This window comes from Pleurodeles waltl, chromosome 12, assembly GCF_031143425.1.
Source record: "Pleurodeles waltl isolate 20211129_DDA chromosome 12, aPleWal1.hap1.20221129, whole genome shotgun sequence".
In the NCBI taxonomy this organism is placed as follows: domain Eukaryota; kingdom Metazoa; phylum Chordata; class Amphibia; order Caudata; family Salamandridae; genus Pleurodeles; species Pleurodeles waltl.
This window is the reverse complement of record NC_090451.1, coordinates 355,442,708-355,463,632: the sequence shown is the minus strand read 5'-3', so window position 1 is coordinate 355,463,632 and position 20,925 is coordinate 355,442,708. Positions and strand designations below refer to the sequence as shown.

Here is a 20,925-nt window from a genome sequence, read left to right as displayed (position 1 = left end):
AAAATGCTAATTGTGGAAGGAAACAAATTACAGAAAAAAATTAACAAAGAAAGCAGGGATGGAAAATAAGTTGTAAGAGATATAGAGTCAGGAAGTGTCTGGATGAAATAAGCATGAGATGGAGTTAGGAAAACACAGCCTTGGTATTTGGCACCCCTGATTTTCTCGTGCTTCGAGCCAGACTGCGTCTTGTTAATTATTGTTTTTACAAATTAAACAGTGTGCAGGCCAGTACTCTGTAGCAGCACAACATAGCCTACTAAACTTTTATTCAGCATTGCTATCAAAGTTCACTTACCCTTTGCTGGCAAAATCATTCCCTGGGAAAAAGCAAAATGAAAGCGACTGTATGACTAAGCAAACCAACGTCTTTAGGAATAAACCCTCCTGTATTCACAAATTTATATTTAAATTGGTTGTGACAGCAGTTGGATATACGACCAATAGAGTGAACTGCAATTTTGCATTTCTTCATCTGTCGAAGAACAGGGGGCTGCCGGAGGAACTGTGGACTTTGACCTCTGTCATCTGAGGAAATTATTGGCGATCAGTTGCCCCATCAGTAATTACGTCGATTGAGTCATTTGTGATCTCACTTTTGAAGGTACAGGCAGTGAATTGGGAGACGGGGGCGGATTTTTTGGTTTCCTAGTTAATTACAACTGTCACATTTCAGTATTTTTACATCATAATTAACACCTGCAATTGTCTTTGCAAGTATTTGTATAATGCAAATTACTAAACGATCTTACTAGACAAGCATAATGTCCATTGAACAACGTTGTATTTGCTTGTCCTTTTTACTGGACCGTTGTTTACCATGGAAGCACCCCTGTTCGGTTTAACTTGCATCTCCTTGCACACTCACCCTCCTTACCCCAAGCAGGAATGAAAGGACACTTTAGTAAAGCAGTAGCCTCAGAAGCCCCCAAACCTGCATGGCACATCTCAGGTGCATAACAAACCTTTCCTAAAATCTTTGCCTATAGACATGGAGGTTTCCTATGAAAATAAAACCCATACAGTTGAAAGAAGTTGGCATTTTGTAGCTAAATTTCTGACTTAGGAAGCAGGAGACCTTGAATCTAGGTCAGCGCTTCCCCACCTGTGTAATCTTGGATGAATCACTTAAAATCCATACACCTTGCTTCTTCAGTCCTAGTTACTAGCGCCTAATTAACAGTTTAACCACTTATTTGCTAGACTGGTATTTTATTTGTATTTACAAGAAATATTTAATTCACTGCCATAACGGCCTGATTAGAGAATCTCTAACATTTTTAGATTAATGACTATCCCAATCTCCTTGTAGGCCAGCCAAGCGATGGGACAGTGCTGCTATTCAATACTTCCAAAATCTACTGAAAGGTAAGATGAACCAAAGATTCGTGTTTTATAGTGGATGCCTTTGCTTTGGTTCCTGTTTATTATCGTTTCAAATGCTAATCCTTTCCTGTTTTCTCCTGTTCTTTTCCGAACTTTATTTGTTAAACTATTTCTGGAGAGGCTTGCAATATTACAGTTTTAGGCACCTCATTTGCACCGTCTTACTATGCAGTTTAACTTTTAACAATGTACCTTTCCTTCCCTCAGACTAATGACGTATCATTTTGTGAGGGATAAGATCAGAATACGTTTAAACTGGGATGAAAACAAAATGAAAGGGCTAAGTCTTGATGCCTGTCAACAATATGAACAGGTGCAACATTTAATAACGTTTCAAAATGTCTGGAGTGTGTCTACCTTACATGAATTTAGTGATTTAGGATGTGATTGGGTTATTCCAAATGACCTTAATTTACAGCTGTAAAAATGATACGCTGTGAAACAGTCCTGTCGAAAGTGAGGTTGCAGTAGAGCAAAGAGAGTGAAAAGGTCAGACTTAGTGTGTGAACGGAAGATGAGGGAAGGTGTGTTTTTGAAAGGAGATTATGAAATAGATATTTAAGATGAACTAGAAGAATGTGACTTGGGAGGTGAAGGGAGAGATAGCAAGGTGATGGGTTGGAGAGAGATGAGGTGAAAGAAGATAGTCTGAGATAGGAAGCAGACACTCTTCAGCGAAATATTGGAGTTTAGACAAAGTGTGATGTAGGGTTAACAAATTCTGTGTAGCCAGTGTCTCAAGAATTCCCACTGGTCAGTCTGTTGTAGTATTTGCATCCCCTAGAACAGGCATTGTCCTCCCCCATGTGCAAGTCAGTATTGGCTGATATGTCACAGACGTGCTTGAGTAGTGATAAAGTTGCCTAGTCTCTTAGACCTAGGGCACCTTCATTCTTATGCTTGGTTCACTACCTGACAACCTTTGTTGGCCTGGGTGAATTGCAGATCACTCCACCTCCTGGTCTGTAAGTGACTTTGTCTAACTAAACCTAGAATACTTAATAGAAAGCTGGATGGCACTATGCTGTACATTTTTTAAGGTTACCTTATTATGCCACACAGTGCTTAATTATAAACAGTGGTTGACAGTGAGACCCAGTGGCACTCGTTTTTAGGGAAACATATTTTTCCTCATCGGACTTTGACCCAGAGCAAGAGAGAAAAACACAAAAGTAAGGGAATGAGTAAGAGAAACTGAGAAACAATGCGAAAGCGTTGATAAAGAACCTGCATGACTGAGATAAAAGGGTGGGGAGTTTCGTGTGGTGAATTAAGGAGGCATCAGGTGAAATAAAGTGTTGGAATTAGGAGCCTGGACGTTTGATAGCTCTAGCCACAGAGGTTTTGGGCATAACTTTGGGCCATGACACCTATTCTTTTACAGATTAAGCGGCGATTTCTTGTAATGTGCCAGTCGGAAATCTGGCTCCGCTTGGCATACGATTTTCAGTACAAAATGTTTGTGTGGATACGTGGAATTAGTCGAACTATTCTATTCATCACACGTCCGTGGTATTCAAACGGTGTCTGTGCTGAACTCCACCATCATGTGTTATTGCAGTCTTGGCACTGGATTCCTATATATGTGAATGCTCTTCTGCTCACTTGGATGTCGGTGTCAAAGTGAAAACTGTCCCTAATGATTGAAAACTATGTGAAGGAAAGCGCAGAGTGCCTGCCTTCTCCAGTCACATGCTTTATTGAAATGATGAAGCCGGGATTTAAAGCCAGCATCTGATTCCTTGGTCACTACCTTTGCCACTGAATCCCACTCTCCTGCCTCGGGTGAACAGATGGGCTAGTGTGCGTTAGTTGGAAGGATACCTTTGGAGGCTTAAGGTGTCGATTCACATTCGGGAGTTTTCAGTGGTTCTTAACCTTTTGACTTCTATGGACCCCAACTTCATCGTTGCTCTAACCTGGGGACCTCCATTGAGTCATTACCAGAAGCAGAACATACAGAAACACCAAAATACCAAATAATTCACAAATGGAGAAATATAAAACAAATGATTTTAATAGGAAGGTTTGAGCATTTCTAAATTCAGTTGAGACCACCCATCGTCCTGTTTAATTTGCTCTGCTCTCAAGAATCCGTCTGAGGGTGCGAAGTTAATTTTTACCCTCCAGTTTCAAATTACTACATTTACAGAACGTTTTGAAAATTATCAGTTGTAAATTTTCCTTATTTATGTTATTAATCTGTTAATTTTCTAGACATTGCGTATCCCCTGAGTGGTCTTCACAGACCTCCAGAGATCCTCGGACCACAGATTGAGTCACAACTTTAGAACCTTTATTTGTGCAAGTCGAGCACTTAGCTGGAACATTACTCTTCCCGCTGTAGTAGATATTTTACTAGAGTTTGTGCTACACTAAAGTATTTTTAAGACTCCTGCCAAAGTTTTGTAACCTCGGTCTTGTTTTGTGGCTGTGCAGGGGGCGTTAGCAGGCCCACGTCTTCTCGTGTGTTTTATCCGACCTCCTTCGTATGTTTTATCCGACCTCCTTCGTATGTTTTATCCGACCTCCTTCGTATGTTTTATCCGACCTCCTTCGTATGTTTTATCCGACCTCCTTCGTATGTTTATTTCCTGTTCTCAGGAAAGGCTCAGAAAGAATCGAGCATATGACAACTTTTCGATGATTGTAAAGTAGCTCTTGAGTATTTTAGAAATGTGCCAAAGATGTTCTATACACACATTTTTGTAGATTGAAAAAAATCAGTCGTTGAAACCATAAAACCTAATGTGTGCGCAATATTTTCATTAATCGTGGTAGTAATTTTCCGGGCAGCAGTGCTCTGCTGATTTGATGAATACACTTGTGATCGACACTAAACGCAGCGTACATTCACAAATCAGGCATTGGCTGCGCAAATATGTCTGACTTAAATGTGCTAAGGCATGCAATCAACTTCATGAAGAAAGGCGATAGACTTCATTTGTGCCGACTGGTTAGCTAGCTTCTTTCTTCAAAGTGTTTTTTTTTTATATATTCAAAACGTCATGGTGCTGAATGACACTGCAAGCTTCAGTAGCTAAGAAAAAAAGTGAGCAACATAAGAGTTACAAAATGAATTAGGTTGAACAAATAGTCTGTGCGTATACATGCCTACATGCGGTTACCTTGATTTGCACTGGTTTGCAAGTTATTCTTAAAAGCTTGTAGTATATATCTTCTTCTTTGTCTTTGGGCCAGACTTTGTCTCGGTTTCCTATAATTCTGGATGATAAAGGTGCGGAGCACCAACACATCTGTGTTCAAATATTAACTAGGCAATAACGAACAGCGCTGGGCTTTGTTTTTATATCGTTCTAAAAAAGGCTGTCCCTCAAAAGTAATATATCCATATTCTGATGGATACAACTACCTGTGGATTCCTCACCTAAAGAATTTTCCCCACGCGCCAGCATTCAATGGAAATTTTCTTCTAGCTCTGCACGTCGACGATGACGTCACAATTGCCAGACTCCTACGCGATGCCGTAGGACGTCATCCAGGCAATAAGAGGTCCTCGTCGACGTGCAGTCAGTTCCCTTTTTTCTGTGCCTTCGAGTAACGTTTTTTCTTCAAGGCTACCAGGGAACTACTGTTTCACTTCTTGTGTAACAATGTCACAGCCAAGGAAGTCGGGTTTTAAACCCTGTAGGGAGTGCGGAGGTCAAATGTCGGTCACAGACCAACACGAAAATTGTTTGTGGTGTCTCAGTTCTGACCATGAAGTCGAAGCGTGTGGTTCATTTCAGCGCATTAATCCAAAGGCCCTTAAGGAGCGGGAGGCCAAATTGCTCCTGGCAAGGTCCAAGAAGAAGGAGAAGCATCATCGCTGTGAGTCTTCTTCTAAGTCCTCGAGATCTCACCGGCATCATCGAGACCTCCGGCGCCGATTAAGTAAGGACCGCTGCTGTTCGAGGTCTCCGTTGGCTCAGCGGCGACCAACTTGGGAGGTCAGTCCAACTGTTACACCTCCACCTCCGACGACTCCAGCTTCCCCGACGTCTCCACTGTCGGTCTTTTAGGTTGATCCGGAGCTGAGGGCCTCTCTGGCGCATATGGAGATGCCTGAGCTGACACCGGCTTCACCTCATGCACCGGCTCCACAAGGTTATCTGGCGTTCCCAGCGCCAGGCACAGACCTGGCTGCATTCCTCAATGCAGTGTTCAACATCTTCGCCACCGTGGCGCCTGGAGGTGTGCATGCGGGGCCTTCATGTCCATTGGCCTTCGACATGGGTGTTCCGGCTTCATATAGACCGACACCCTTCATGCCTTTTCTTCCTTCGGGAAGTGCTGGTTCAGCGCTGGTACCAATGGCGTCGCCTAAAAGACTGGTGACGCCGACGATGTCCACCACCCCGGTGCCGATGAGTTCGCCACAGCTTCAATCAACCTTGAAGAAGCCTATGGCGCCGGTGGATCTGGCGTCGGATGATTCAGATGGTCGACGCCGTCCGAGGTCTTTGGCGTCGGCTGACGCCTTATCAACGCCGGGGATTGAATCCAGGCTCTGCTCCAGAAGGTTGGCTCAGAGGCTGCTAGAGGAGCAGGAGTATGAGAAGCAGCTCTTGGAGGAGGGAGAGATTGTGGAGCCACTAGGGGACCTGCAAGGCTTGGACACGGCGAGTGGTTTAGACACTTCTCTGGAGTGGGACTTGGCTTCTCCAGGGGAGTACACTGAGGAGGCTGCCTCTTTTCATGCGGTGGTCCGGAAGGCAGCAGACTTCTTGGACCTTCCTCTTCCAGCTGCAGATGTCAAGACCAACATTCTCACTGAGGTTTTGCATCCATCGTCAGCTGTGGCAGAGCTGCTTCTTCTGTTTAATGAGGTGCTTATGGACCCTATTATAGAGGTGTGGAAGAAGCCTGTGACTTCGACTGCCGTGAACAGGTCGGTGGCAAGAAGGTATCAAGTGGCTCCAGGTGATCTGGCATTCTTATCCAGACACACGACTCTGGAGAGTTTGGTTGTGCAGACTTCATGTTCCTCTCGCTCTGCTCCGGGATCCTTTCCAGTCGTTCCTGCGGGCAGGGAGTCTAAGAGAATGGACCAGTCGGCTAAGAAGGCGTTCTCTTTGTGTAGCATGGCCCTCAAATCTACAAATGCTACTTGTATTCTAGGGTGGTAAATTAATGCTTTTATGGACAAGGCCAAGGGCACTCTGGGTTGCCTCAAAAAGTGATTAACCTTTTGACGGACGCTCAGGCGGCGACCCAGGTTATTCAATCTGAGCTAGACACCTCGGACTCTGTGGCCAGGGCTATGGGCACATCCATAGCGACAAGACGACATGCCTGGCTACGGTCTTCAGGATTTTCTCCTGATGTACAGTCAACCCTGCTCGACCTGCCCTTTGATATGTACAAACTATTTGGAGCAATGTAGGAAAGTACCATCTTGCCTGGCATGTTACCCCCATTTTTCACTGTATATATGTTGTTTTAGTTGTATGTGTCACTGGGACCCTGTTCGCCAGGGCCCCAGTGCTCATAAGTGTGCCTGAATGTGTTACCTGTGTAGTGACTAACTGTCTCACTGAGGCTCTGCTAATCAGAACCTCAGTGGTTATGCTCTCTCATTTCTTTCAAATTGTTACTAACAGGCTAGTGACCAATTTTACCAATTTACATTGGCTCACTGGAACACCCTTATAATTCCCTAGTATATGGTACTGAGGTACCCAGGGTATTGGGGTTCCAGGAGATCCCTATGGGCTGCAGCATTTCTTTTGCCACCCATAGGGAGCTCTGACAATTCTTACATAGGCCTGCCACTGCAGCCTGAGTGAAATAACGTCCACGTTATTTCACAGCCATTTTACACTGCACTTAAGTAACTTATAAGTCACCTATATGTCTAACCTTTACCTGGTAAAGGTTGGGTGCTAAGTTACTTAGTGTGAGGGCACCCTGGCACTAGCCAAGGTGCCCCCACATTGTTCAGGGCCAATTCCCCGGACTTTGTGAGTGCGGGGACACCAATACACGCGTGCACTACATATAGGTCACTACCTATATGTAGCTTCACAATGGTAACTCCGAATATGGCCATGTAATATGTCTATGATCATGGAATTGCCCCCTCTATACCATCCTGGCATAGTTGGCACAATCCCATGATCCCAGTGGTCTGTAGCACAGACCCTGGTACTGCCATACTGCCTTTCCCGGGGTTTCACTGCAGCTGCTGCTGCTGCCAACCTCTCAGACAGGCATCTGCCCTCCTGGGGTCCAGCCAGGCCTGGCCCAGGATGGCAGAACAAAGGACTTCCTCTGAGAGAGGGTGTTACACCCTCTCCCTTTGGAAAATGGTGTGAAGGCAGGGGAGGAGTAGCCTCCCCCAGCCTCTGGAAATGCTTTCTTGGGCACAGATGTGCCCAATTCTGCATAAGCCAGTCTACACCGGTTCAGGGGACCCCTTAGCCCTGCTCTGGCGCGAAACTGGACAAAGGAAAGGGGAGTGACCACTCCCCTGACCTGTACCTCCCCTGGGAGGTGCCCAGAGCTCCTCCAGTGTGCTCCAGACCTCTGCCATCTTGGAAACAGAGGTGCTGCTGGCACACTGGACTGCTCTGAGTGGCCAGTGCCACCAGGTGACGTGAGAGACTCCTTGTGATAGGCTCCTTCAGGTGTTGCTAGCCTATCCTCTCTCCTAGGTAGCCAAACCCTCTTTTCTGGCTATTTAGGGTCTCTGTCTCTTGGGATTCCTTAGATAACGAATGCAAGAGCTCATCCGAGTTCCTCTGCATCTCTCTCTTCACCTTCTGCCAAGGAATCGACTGCTGACCGCGCTGGAAGCCTGCAAACCTGCAACATAGTAGCAAAGACGACTACTGCAACTCTGTAACGCTGACCCTGCCGCCTTCTCGACTGTTTTCCTGGTGGTGCATGCTGTGGGGGTAGTCTGCCTCCTCTCTGCACTAGAAGCTCCGAAGAAATCTCCCGTGGGTCGACGGAATCGTCCCCCTGCAACCGCAGGCACCAAAAAGCTGCATTACCAGTCCCTTGGGTCCCCTCTCAGCACGACGAGCGAGGTCCCTCGAATCCAGCAACTCTGTCCAAGTGACTCCCACAGTCCAGTGACTCTTCAGTCCAAGTTTGGTGGAGGTAAGTCCTTGCCTCACCTCGCTAGACTGCATTGCTGGGAACCGCGACTTTTGCAGCTACTCCGGCCCCTGTGCACTTCCGGCGGAAATCCTTTGTGCACAGCCAAGCCTGGGTCCACGGCACTCTAACCTGCATTGCACGACTTTCTAAGTTGGTCTCCGGCGACGTGGGACTCCTTTGTGCGACTTCGGGTGAGCACCGTTTCACGCATCCTCGTAGTGCCTGTTTCTGGCACTTCTCCGGGTGCTACCTTTTGCTAAGAGGGCTCCTTGTCTTGCTCGACGTCCCCTCTACCTCCTGGTCCAATTTGCGACCTCCTGGTCCCTCCTGGGCCACAGCAGCGTCCAAAAACGCTAACCGCACGATTTGCAGCTAGCAAGGCTTGTTGGCGTTCTTTCGGCGGGAAAACACTTCTGCACGACTCTACAAGGCGAGAGGGATCCGTCCTTCAAAGGGGAAGTCTCTAGCCCTTTGCGTTCCTGCAGAAACCGCAGCTTCTTCAGTCCAGTCGAAGCTTCTTTGCACCCGCAGCTGGCATTTCCTGGGCATCTGCCCATCTCCGACTTGCTTGTGACTTTTGGACTTGGTCCCCTTGTTCCACAGGTACCCCAGATTGGAAATCCAGCGTTGTTGCATTGTTGGTTTGTGTCTTTCCTGCCTTATTCCCCTATCACGACTTCTTTGTCCTTTGGGGAACTTTAGTGCACTTTGCACTCACTTTTCAGGGTCTTGGGGTGGGCTATTTTTCTAACCCTCACTATTTTCTAATAGTCCCAGCGACCCTCTACAAGGTCACATAGGTTTGGGGTCCATTTGTGATTCACATTCCACTTTTGGAGTATATGGTTTGTGTTGCCCCTATCCCTATGTGTCTCCATTGCATCCTATTGTAACTATACATTGTTTGCACTGTTTTCTAAGACTATACTGCATATTTTTGCTATTGTGTATATATATCTTGTGTATATTTCCTATCCTCTCACTGAGGGTACACTCTGAGATACTTTGGCATATTGTCATAAAAATAAAGTACCTTTATTTTTAGTATAACTGTGTATTGTGTTTTCTTATGATATTGTGCATATGACACTAAGTGGTACTGTAGTAGCTTCACACGTCTCCTAGTTCAGCCTAAGCTGCTCTGCTAAGCTACCATTATCTATCAGCCTAAGCTGCTAGACACCCTATACACTAATAAGGGATAACTGGGCCTGGTGCAAGGTGCAAGTACCCCTTGGTACTCACTACAAGCCAGTCCAGCCTCCTACAAGCAAAAGCTGGCTCTGCCTTGGATCGGTTCAAGGAGAATAGGGCCACGGCAAGATCTTTGGGACTGCAAGCAGCCACCTCCTCTTCCTTAAGATCATTTAGAAGGTTTAGGGGGTTTGGGCATGGCTCTTCCTTTCGAGGGAGGCTCCAGGCAGCAGGACAGCAATCTTCAGGAGCTCACCCTTATAGATCTTTCAGGGGCAGGGGTAGAGTTCGTACTAGAGGGGCACCCAGCAGCACTTTGCCTCTTCCTCTTCCTCCGGAGGGGTGCAGCAAGGAAAGCAGCCTTAGTCCTCCATCACTCCCTTTACACATATCTCCTGTAGGGGGGAGACTCAATTTCTTCACTTGTGGGAGTCAATAACATCGGACTCCTGGGCCACCGACATTGTGGGGAAAGGTTATACTCTTCCCTTTCAGGAGTTTCCCCCTCCCTTCCCATCCCTCCCCACCCATCCTTCTGTTTGAAGACCATCTTCTTTTACTACAACAGGAAGTGCTAATCCTTTGTCGAAAGGCGCAGTGGAGTTGGTTCCAGAGTAGGAGAGGGGTCAGGGCTGCTATTCAAGATACTTCCTGATCCCAAAAAAGGATGGTCGGTTGAGGCCAATCCTGGACCTGAGGATTTTTAATTGGTTCCTCAGGCAGGAAAAGTTCAAGATGCTGACCCTGTCACAGGTTCTATTGGCGTTGAACAAAGGAGATTGGATGGTGTCTGTCGACTTGCAGGATGCTTACTTACATATCCCGATCCTCAAGTCGCACAGGAAGTATCTCCGATTTGTGGTAGGGTCGCAACACTATCAGTTTGCTGTCCTTCCATTTGGTCTTACTTCGGCACCTCGAGTCTTCACAAAGGTGATTGCTGTGGCTACAACGGAGCTCAGAAGAAGGTGGATAGCAGTATTTCCTTATCTGGACGATTGGTTGATCAAAGCCAAGTCTCCGGAGCTCCTGCGACGTCACCTACAGTCGACAACTCAGTTTTTCGATCTGGGCTTTTCGGTGAACATGCCCAAATCTCACCTTGAGCCCTCTCAGTGCCTCCTGTTCATAGGGGCAGTACTGGACACAACATTGAATCTGGCCTTTCCTCCGCCGCAGCAGATTCAGGACATTCAGGCGTTGATTCCAATATTTCCGAATGGAGCGGTCGTTCCAGTCCTCCAGGTCCTTCGTCTGTTCGCTTCTTGCTTTCTGCTGGTCACTCATGCACGCTGGCACATGAGGGCTCTTCAGTGGTGCGTCCGCAGGCAGTGGTTTCAACACAAGGGAGATCTCGAGAAATCGATAAGGATCTCCAGAGACGCTGCAGCGGATCTTCGATGGTGGGCTGCGGTTGGCAACCTTTCTCAAGGAAAACCATTCTCACTGCCACCTCCAGTGGCCACAGTGATAACGGATGCCTCCACTCTAGGTTGGGGAGCCCATCTGGGACGTGGAGGTCAAAGGTCGTGGTCTCCAGTGGAACAGAGGTTTCACATCAATCTGTTGGAATTGCGGGCAATATGTCTGGCTCTCAAGGCCTTCCTCCCTTCCCTTCGCGGTCAGTCGGTTCAAGTCCTGATGGACAACACTACTGCGATGTGGTATATAAACAAGCAGGGAGGAGTGGGGTCATATCTTCTCTGCAGAGAAGCTCTACAGCTCTGGTCCTGGGTTCAGGACCATCGGATTTGCTTGGTAGCAAACCATTTGGCCGGAGTTCTGAATGTGCGTGCGGACGATCTGTCGGCGCATCTCGACCGATCACGAGTGGCGGCGTCTTCCAGATCTAGTCCTTTACATCTTCCAGAGGTGGGGGTATCCACAGATAGATCTGTTTGCCACTCGGGAGAACGCGCACTGCCCGTCATTCTGCAGCCTCCAGTATCCGATGCAAGGAGCTTTGGGGGTCGCGTTTCAGATGTCCTAGAAGGGTCAGTTGCTTTATGCGTTTCCCCCATACCCAGTTCCTCCGGTTCCGAGGAAGATCTGCCGAGACCGGGCTCAAGTCATCTTAATAGCTCCGGATTGGCTAAGAAGGGTGTGGTATTCAGACCTCCTCCAACTCTCTCTGTGACCTCCGCTCCATCTCCCTTACAGGGCAGACCTCCTCTAGCAGTCGCAGATGCAGGTTCTACACCCCTACCTCCAGAGCCTGCACCTTTATGCCTGGAGATTGAATGGGGCAATCTGAATTAATTTTCTCTCCCGCCTGAGGTGGTGGAGGTTATATTATTGGCCAGGCGACACTCCACCAAATCCATCTATGCAAGCAGGTGGGCTACATTTGTGAATTGGTGTGGAGAGAATCAAATTGGTCCCTTGAGGGCCTACTTATCTGATATACTGTTTGCATTATTCTTGGCACAGAGGGGTTGTGCAGTTGCTACTGTTAAGGGTTATTTATCTGCGCTGTCAACTTTTCTATGCCTTCCAGACCAACCCTCCTTGTTTAAGTCGCCTATTGTTTTGAGGTTCATTAAGGGTCTCACTAATAAGTTTCCGCCCACTCCATTCGTTATGCCACAGTGGTATCTTAACTTAGCATTGACCTTTCTTATGGGTTCACCGTTTGAACCAATGCATCCTTGTCCATTGAGACTTTTAGTTTTAAAAACTGTTTTTTTAGTTGCCATAACATCTGCTAGAAGGGTGAGTGAGCTCCAGGTTCTTAGTGTAGAACCCCCATATACTTCCTTTTACAGGGACAAAGTGGTGTGAAGGACCAAGGCGGCTTTCCTACCAAAGGTTGTTACACCCTTTCATTTAGGACAGTCCATCACTCTTTCTTGCTTCTATCCTCCACCTCATCCATCCAAGGAGGAAGAGAGGCTTCACCGACTTGATCCAAGAAGAGCGTTGTGCTTCTTTGTCGACAGGACGAGGGAGTTCAGACAAGACGATCAGCTCTTTGTCGGTTACGTGGGGAAGAGGAGAGGCAAAGCTGTCCACAAGAGAACGCTTTCCAGGTGGGTCATTCTTTGCATCAAATTATGTTATTCTTTAACAAAGAAGGAACCACCTTTGGGAGCTACGTGCTCATCCCACCAGGGCTAAGGCGTTAGCTAGAGGTGTTCCTGTGGTTGACATCTGCAAGGCGGCAACTTGGGCATCCCTCCACACTTTTGCCAAGCATTATTGTTTGGACTCTGAAGTTAGGAGGGATGGCCATTTTGCATGCTCAGTGCTGCAGGATTTCTTGGTTTGACCATTCAGGCACCCACCACCGGGGGCAGTACTGCTTTGGGACTCTATTCTTTAGGTGAGGAATCCACAGGTAGTTGTATCCATCAGAAGAACAAGTTAGTTACCTTCGCCAACGCCTTTCCTGGTGGATACACTAGCTACCTGTGGATTCCTCACTTGCCGATGTACTGTAAAGGTGTACCGCTGATTGATACTTAAAACTGCATATTCCTCACCTTTAGAATATTCTCAGGCACCAAACTGAATCTGGATAATCATTCAAAGTAGTTTCTGCACAGCCATAGGTGGTGGTGTGTTGCTCAGTATGGACTCCACTCTGCCCTATTAGTAACCCCACGAGCCACATATAGGTGCCATCCAAGTGCACTGTCAGTTTCTTTTTGCTCCTTCCTTTTGCAGATCCAGAGCTAGCCCTGCACTTTCACTTGATGAGCCTTTTCTTTAAGAAAAAAATGTTCTTTAGTATGCAAAGGAAAAAGTTCCTCCCTAAAACTACAAGATTGGAGTCTTATAGGTAGTGGTGAGAACAGATGTCTGCGACAGACACCAGAAATGGTGTCTCTCTAGTGTTTTGGGTTGGACCGTGACATCGTCATACCAGGAGTGTGCTCCGATGCACCCAGTGATCAGGGAACGTGAAGCAAAGCTGTATGTCGTCGAGTGCAGAAGGATTTTGTGTGTCACTCCTGCTTGAAGTATAGGACACAAACCTATTTTCTATTTCTGGGCTGGTCCCACCACATAGTCATGTCAGAAGTCTTCTGGCAAGTCAGGATCCAAAAACAAGCTTAAGGAGTCCCAGTATGGCCTGTCAGTCTGTCTGACAAGTTGCAAGGATGTGGCAGTGTCCCACAGCCTAGCTCCCGGTCTCCTTACTGACGAGCCTGTTCCACAGCTGATTTCGATACAAGCTGAATTCCCAGTTCCATCAGTGACACCACAACAGATTATGATGTTTAAGGAGGGCATGCACTGCATTGTCAGCACCCTACTGGCTCCATCTAGCGTGCATTTGGGCCCGATGTATCCATGGTGGCCTCCAGTCAAATAGCATTGGTGGGTCTGCTCTGTGTCATCTTGGCCTCCTCAGGGTTCAGGTCTGACTCTACACCTGGCACCATAATCCATTCTGTTTCCTGCATGTTAGTCCTAGGACTGGCGCCAAGGATTACTTCAGTTCCATTGTTTGTTCCACTTGAGCCGAATTAGTTTATACCTCAGCCAAAGCTGTGGTCCAGTGAAGTCTCTACACCCCCGGCATCTTTACACTCTGACTGTGGAGCTGCCCTCCAGTGCTCCAACAACTACTCTAATCAGACTCTGATCAAGGACAATTAGCTTTTAGTTATGATGGGGATAATGGTGATAGTGGGGACTAATTCTCCCCACAAGGAAAATTTATATATGGATCTAGAAGAGGCAGGTGGTCTGGACATAAGACTTATCTGACCACCAACGATTCCACTGAAGAATTTGCTTCATTCGCCATGGTGGTTAGACAGGCAGCCAAAATCTTGGATCTCCAGTTCTCTTCTGTTGAGGTAAACACCATCCTGACAGAAGAGGTACACATGGGCAATCCTCATCTGATTTCCTCCTGCTGTTCAAGTCCCTAACTGACAACCTTTGGGTACTTGGACCAAACCCTGCTCTTGTGGCACAGCATCACAGACCTGCTGAAGGGCACCCTGCCTTCCTAAGGCAGCACCCTACATCTAAGAGGCTAGTAGTACTGTCCTCCATTAGCAGGTTTAACTAATTATTTTCCTACTACCCTCCTTTGCCCTCAGATTGGACAGTTTCTAAGTATTTAGGTGTTTGGCAAGAGGAGGTTTTCTTCCCTTAGCCCCGCCCTAAGGTCAGTCAACACCAGCTGTTTAGAACTCCATGCATTATGGGACTCAGGCACTGAGATCTTGCAAGCGGTCCTGGAAAAAAAAAATGCACCAGTGTGGCACTGACGGTTCAAGATGGCAAGGATGCAGCCACGTATGTTACCTGGACACAACAAATGTAAAAAGCTGTCTTTTTTTGGGGTGTACCAATGCAGGGGTACATCATGCTAAATTCCAGACGACCCTTACTGGTTTACAAGGGCTTGCTTTTATAATGCCACAGGCTCTGTTTGTGGTAGTGTGGTCGAGAAGCTCAGGCGTATCCGAGGGAGTGAGCTTTTGTTGAATATACAGTTAATAAATGAGACCCACTCAATGAGAGAACTGAGACCATTTCAGAAAAATAACAGATTTTTATATATACTTTGACACTCAGTTCAGCGTTACAAGGCTAACTAATTTGAATGGTATTGAATTGTCAAAGAAATGGCAAGAAAATATAGAACTGTCAGATTTGTGGCATGAGGCTCGAATGTGATTTTATTATCCTAGAGGAAAAACATACACTGCATAGGGCTATTTGCAAACAACCGTGAGAGGTCTCCTTTAGGACTTTAGGGGCTCAATGTCCCAAGTACCACCTGCAGTTCAGGGTTACCTGTCCTGGTGTGTCTGGGTGCAGGGGTGCTGGTCGCATTGGTAGCCTCAAGCTCTACAGACATAAAGTTTAAAGAAACCTGTCAAACACAGTCAGTAGGAAGCTGGATCTGTATGTACTATACCAAAATGAGGCATAGTGTGCACAGAGCCCAGTGGATCCGCAGAAGCTTAACTGAGGCTAAAGTGGATAATACTAATGCTCTCCTCTGATAGAGACTTTTAGTTACAGATTCCTTACCTTTGAATTTCCCCAGGTGTCAGACTGGATCTGGAGATTTTTTCTTCAGGCAGTACCCCTGTGCGCCTTTAGGTGGTGTCGGTCGACTCCGCGGGCATCGTTGGTGCCATGATGACGTTGCAGTCGTATATAAGCGCTCACATCTGTTCTTTTCTTTCCGCGCCAGCCTACGCGCAGATCCGGAGAAGAGCTACCCCAGTCATTTTTTGACTAACTATGACATTTTGTCAAATTTGTTTTTGACAATCTTTGATCCATAAAGGGATGTCCTGTAAGACTGGATTTAAGCCCTGCGACTCCTGTCATCGCATGATGTCATTGACGGATCCGCACCTCATGTGCCTCTGGTGTTTGGAGCACGACCCTGAGCCGAGGTCGCTCTCCGAGTGTCGGGCCATGAACCTGAAAGCTTTGAGGGAGCGGTCCCTGAAGCTCATGGCGGCCCAACACTCGAATCTGCATCGTTCCTGGTAACGTTCGAGAGGAAGGTCACCACCATTCTTCTTCGTCCAAGTCATTTGGACTTTCGGGTAAGAAGAAGAAGGCAAAACATTCTTCGACTTCGCCCTGTCGCTCTCATGACATGACGTGGGAAGAGCATTGACACTCTAGGCCTCTGTCTTCGGAGCCTCAGTCTGGTCCACTCCGCGCCTCACTGATTTTCTGGGGGCCGGGGGCTACCCCTGCCCAACTTAAGGAGTACAGTAAGGCCATGCATCTCATAATTGGGCATCCTGACCCACCCTCGGTGCCTTCGGGCCCAGGGAAGTTGGTGGGGGCCTTCTCGGGTTCAAAGTTGGCGACTTCGGTCCTGACTCCTGAGGGCACCTCAGGATTCACTTCCCAATCCATCCCGACGCTGGTCGTGCCAGTGTGACTTTCCCTGGCTTTAGGTCAGACGTCGATGCTCCCGCCGCCTATTGGGCCCAAAATTGACATTGACTCTATACTCATTCCCGACGACCCAGAGCCAGAACGATGTCGATAGACGCTGATTCCATTTTCCATTGGCTCTGCTGTACCCAGGGTTAATCCTGAACCCTATTACTATGGGTATGGATTCAGGGATAGTGTAGAAGGGGTCGCTGGACCCTTTAGAAGACCAGTATGAGCCTGAACTGGACTGGGTAAAGGATTTGGGTGATGCCAGTGGGTTGAACACCTCCCCTGACAATGGCATGTTCTATCCCTGTACCATGGCTATGGAGGAGGGATAGTCTTATTCTCTGGTGGTGATAAGGGTGGCTGAGGTTTTAAACCTCGAGCATCCCTCTGTGGTGGTCAGGCCTAATCTCCTGACTGAAGTGCTTCAGCCTGGGGCCTCCAGCTCAAGAACCCCTTCTTCCCTTCAACGAAGCACTTACAGATGTCCTACTGGTGGCCTGGTCCAAACCCAGCACAGGGGGTCCTGTGAATAGGACGGTTGCCTGCCGCCTTAGGCCTGTGCTGAATAACCCAAATTTCCTTACCCAACACCCTACACCTGAGAGCCTTGTCATCCAGCCTGCTTTATCCTCTGGCGCATTCCCTACCACCCCCCGGACAGGGAATCAAAAATACTGGACAATTTAGGGAAGAAGCTATTTTCTTCTGCCAGTCGCATGCTGCGGTCCGTGAACACCGCATGCCTTTTGGGCTTCTATTCCCATACTCTCTGGGATACAGTCGCGCAAGTGCTGCCCCAAGTTCTGGAAGAGGCCCGGAACGTTCTCTTACAAGCCATGACAGATGGGAGAGACACAGCCAATATCATGATCCGTTGTGGTCTGGATACGACCGAATCACTAGGCAGATCAGTTGCATCGACGATGGCACAGACGCCCCGCCTGGTAGAGGACATCTTGCTTTTCAGGGGATGTCCAACAATCTTTGATGGATATGCCCTTTGATGGTACTCGTCTCTTCAGAGACCAGGTGGACTCAACGCTTGAAGGAGGGGCTACTCCATCCCCTTTGAGATTTCTCTTCCAGCCATGCCACCATCATTCGATCACCTGTTGGAGGATCATTTGGCACTTCTCAGTGAGGAAGTCAATGCTCTCTTGGGCAAGGTAGCCATAGAGAGGGTCCCTGCACCAGAAGTAGGTCATGGTTGCTATTCCCGCTACTTTCTGGTACCCAAAAAGGACAAGGGTCTTCGCCATATCCTAGACCTCTGGTCCCTCAATCTCTTCCTCAAGAAGAAGTTCGAGATGTTAACCCTAGCTCAGGTCCTTTCTGCCCTGGAGACTGGATGATTGCGTTGGACTTGCAGGACGCCTATTTCCATATTCCTGTCCTGCCGGCCCACAGACGTTAACTACGATTCGTGGTAGGTCATGAACACTTTCAGTTAACCCTCCTCCCCTTTGGCCTTACCAGTGCCCCTCGGGTGTTAGCAGGGGTTGCAGCTAATCTGCGTAGGTTAGAGGTACCAGTCTTCCCCCACCTCGACGACTGGCTGTCCCCAGAAAGTCGCCTTGATAGTGAAACCTCCTGCATTCGCTGGGTTTCACTATCAATGTGCCAAAGTCACACCTGACTCCCTCTCAGATGCTCCCTTTCATCTGAGCTGTTCTGGCACAGTGCAGTTTCGGGCTTATCCTCCCGAAAAAGTGAGTCCAGGATATTCGGGCTATGATACCAATGTTTCAGCCTCTATCCTGGATTTTTGTGAGAATGACTGTGAGACTGCTGGTCCAACATGCCAGATGGCATATGCGGGTTCTGCAGTGGGACCTGAAGTTCCAATGGGCGCAGTATCAGGGGAATCACTCTGACATGGTTCAGATCTTAGAGAGAACTGCGAAAGACCTGCAGTGGTGGTTGTCGAATCCAGATTGGGTCAATGGCAGATCCCTCTCCCTTCCCCAACCAGATCTCGCAGTAGTGACAGATGCATCACTCCTGGGATGGGGCGGCCACATGGGAGGGTTGGAGATCAGTGGCCTCTGGTCTCCGGCGGAGTCTGGGCTCCACATCAGCCTTTTGTAGCTCCGAGCTATCCGACTTGCATTGAAAGCATTTCTTCCCTCTCTCAAAGGGAAAGTAGTGCAGGTGCTCACAGACGACACCACAGCCATGTGGTATAGCAACAAGCAGGGCAGAGTGGGGTCGTGGACCCTTTGTCAAGAGGCTCTTTGCTTCTGGACATGCTTGAATGCCAGGGCATTTCCCTGCTGGTTCAACCTCTAGTGGCCTATCTGAAGCCAGAGCAGACTAACTCAGCCGTCGATGCATAGTCGATCATGAATGGCGTCTCCATCTGGAGGTGGCGCAAGGTCTCTTTCAGCAGTGAGGAGAGCCTTGGTTAGATCTGTTTGCCTCCGCAGAGAACGCGCAATGTCAGCTGTTTTGCGCATTGGAGTTTCCAAGGCAGCACTCGCTTGGCAACGCTTTTAGTCATGAGGAACTCAGGCCACCTATACGCCTTCCCACCAATTCCACTTCTGGCCAGAGTTCTTAAGATAAGGCAAGACCCGGTCCAAGTAATCTTGGTGGCTCCGGACTGGGCACAAAGAGTCTGGTATCCCGAGCTCTTGAGCATGGCCATGAATCCTCCAATGAGACTGCCCCTTCGGGAGGATCTTGTGTCGCAGCAACAGGGGACAGCTATCCACCCGAACCTGTCCAGTCTCCGTCTCCTTACGTGGAGATTGAGCAGCCACAGTTGACTGCTTCTGACCTTCCACCCAGTCTGTAATGTCATCTTGGCAGCTAGGCGTCCCTCCACTAAAATGATATGCCTGTCGATGAAAGTAATTTATGGCATGGTGTATCAACAAATCTGTTGATTTCCTTCTCTGCATCGCTCAGAGGTTCGCCTCTTTATTCTCTCTTTCCCAGGAGGGCTCTATTGTGGGCATCCTCAAAGGATATTGGTCTGCCATATCTGCCTTCTTAAGGCTACCAGACCAACCTTCTCTTTTCAAATCTCCCATTGTTCGGGGGGTTTCCTAAAGGCCTCACTCATGTTTCCTCCCGTTCATCATGCCCCAGTGGGATTTGAACTTGGTCCGCACATACCTCAAGCGCCCCTTTCGAGCCGCTCCACAACTGTCCTTTACGGCTCTTAACCCTTAAAACAGCTTTATTGATTGCCATCACCTCTGCTCACAGAGTAAGTGAGCTTCAGGCTCTTTCTTCAAAGCCACCATTCCCAGCAGTGCACCCTGACAAAGTAATGCTTTGTACCAGGGCTTCCTTTCTTCCCAAAGTGGTAACACTTTTTCACGTAGGCCAGTCTATCACCTTGCCTACTTTTTTCGCACCCCAACATCCCTCTCATGAGGAGGAGAGACTCCACCATCTGGATCCAAAAAGAGCATTGGCGTTCTATCTAGATCGTACCAAAGATTTCCGGGTGGACGATCAACTCTTTGTGGGATATATGGGTGCTCAGAAAGGGAAGGCGGTACAGAAGAGGACCATCTCATGATGGGTAGTCCTCTGCCTCAAGATGTGCTACGCTTTGGCAAAAAAGCAACCCCCTGAGGGTTTGCGTGCTCATTCGACCAAAGCAGCTGCCACTACCACTCCAGGGGTGTCAGAGGTGCTGCAGGCTGGGTCCAGGGAATGGGTTGTGGAAAAACAAAGGCTGAACCAGTAGGAGAGGAGCCTGCTGGACATTGATGGACCATCGGTCAGATTCCCCAAGGCCAGGGCGCTGCGGATGCAGGAGTACCTTTTGGGCATCGGGAATCTTCGTCAGATCCGGTCAGTCGGGGGAATCTCCAGATTTAGCCTGCAAGCGTCATTGTGTTGGTCAAGAGGGGTCAACCCAAGGTGGACTCGAGGTCTGAATTGCCTGGGGACCTCATCTGGTCCGGTGGGCTACCTGAACACAGGCAGTCGGGTCTGGTGCAGAGTTGTCAGTACTTGCCGATCGGGGGAGGCTCTGGAGGACTTTTTGGAAGGTTTCTTGTGGACAGGGCTGCTCTCTTCGGGAGATCTTGGGCCTCTGGGCAGACAGTCCTCTGGGGGTTTATAGAGGTTGCTGGTCCTGCATGATGCGTCGCCTTTTTGTGGCAGAAGTCTGGAAGCTACAGACAGGCCAGTAGGGTTGTAGTCAAGTCAGTGGTCGTCTGGAGTCTTCACTGCTGGGGTTGGCCCTTCAGTTCTTTTTCTTGACGGCACAGGAATCTGATGAGCAAGGTTCGGTGGTGCCCTTATGTAGGAAAGTCCCTCATTCTCTCATTTCTAACCCTATTTTTTTGCCTGTTGTCAGTGTGCTTAGACTGTTTTCACTGGGATCCTACT

General features: G+C 48.2%; 1 protein-coding gene across 1 annotated transcript in view; it reads left to right on the top strand.

Moving 5' to 3' along the window:
• LOC138267129 (putative ATP-dependent RNA helicase TDRD12) overlaps positions 1–20,925 on the top strand; it is a 924,858-nt gene that overhangs the window by 187,950 nt on the left and 715,983 nt on the right. The window contains exon 6 of the mRNA XM_069215983.1: positions 1,313–1,368. Coding sequence (XP_069072084.1) covers positions 1,313–1,368 — 56 coding nt within the window. The remainder of the gene's footprint in view (positions 1–1,312; positions 1,369–20,925) is intronic.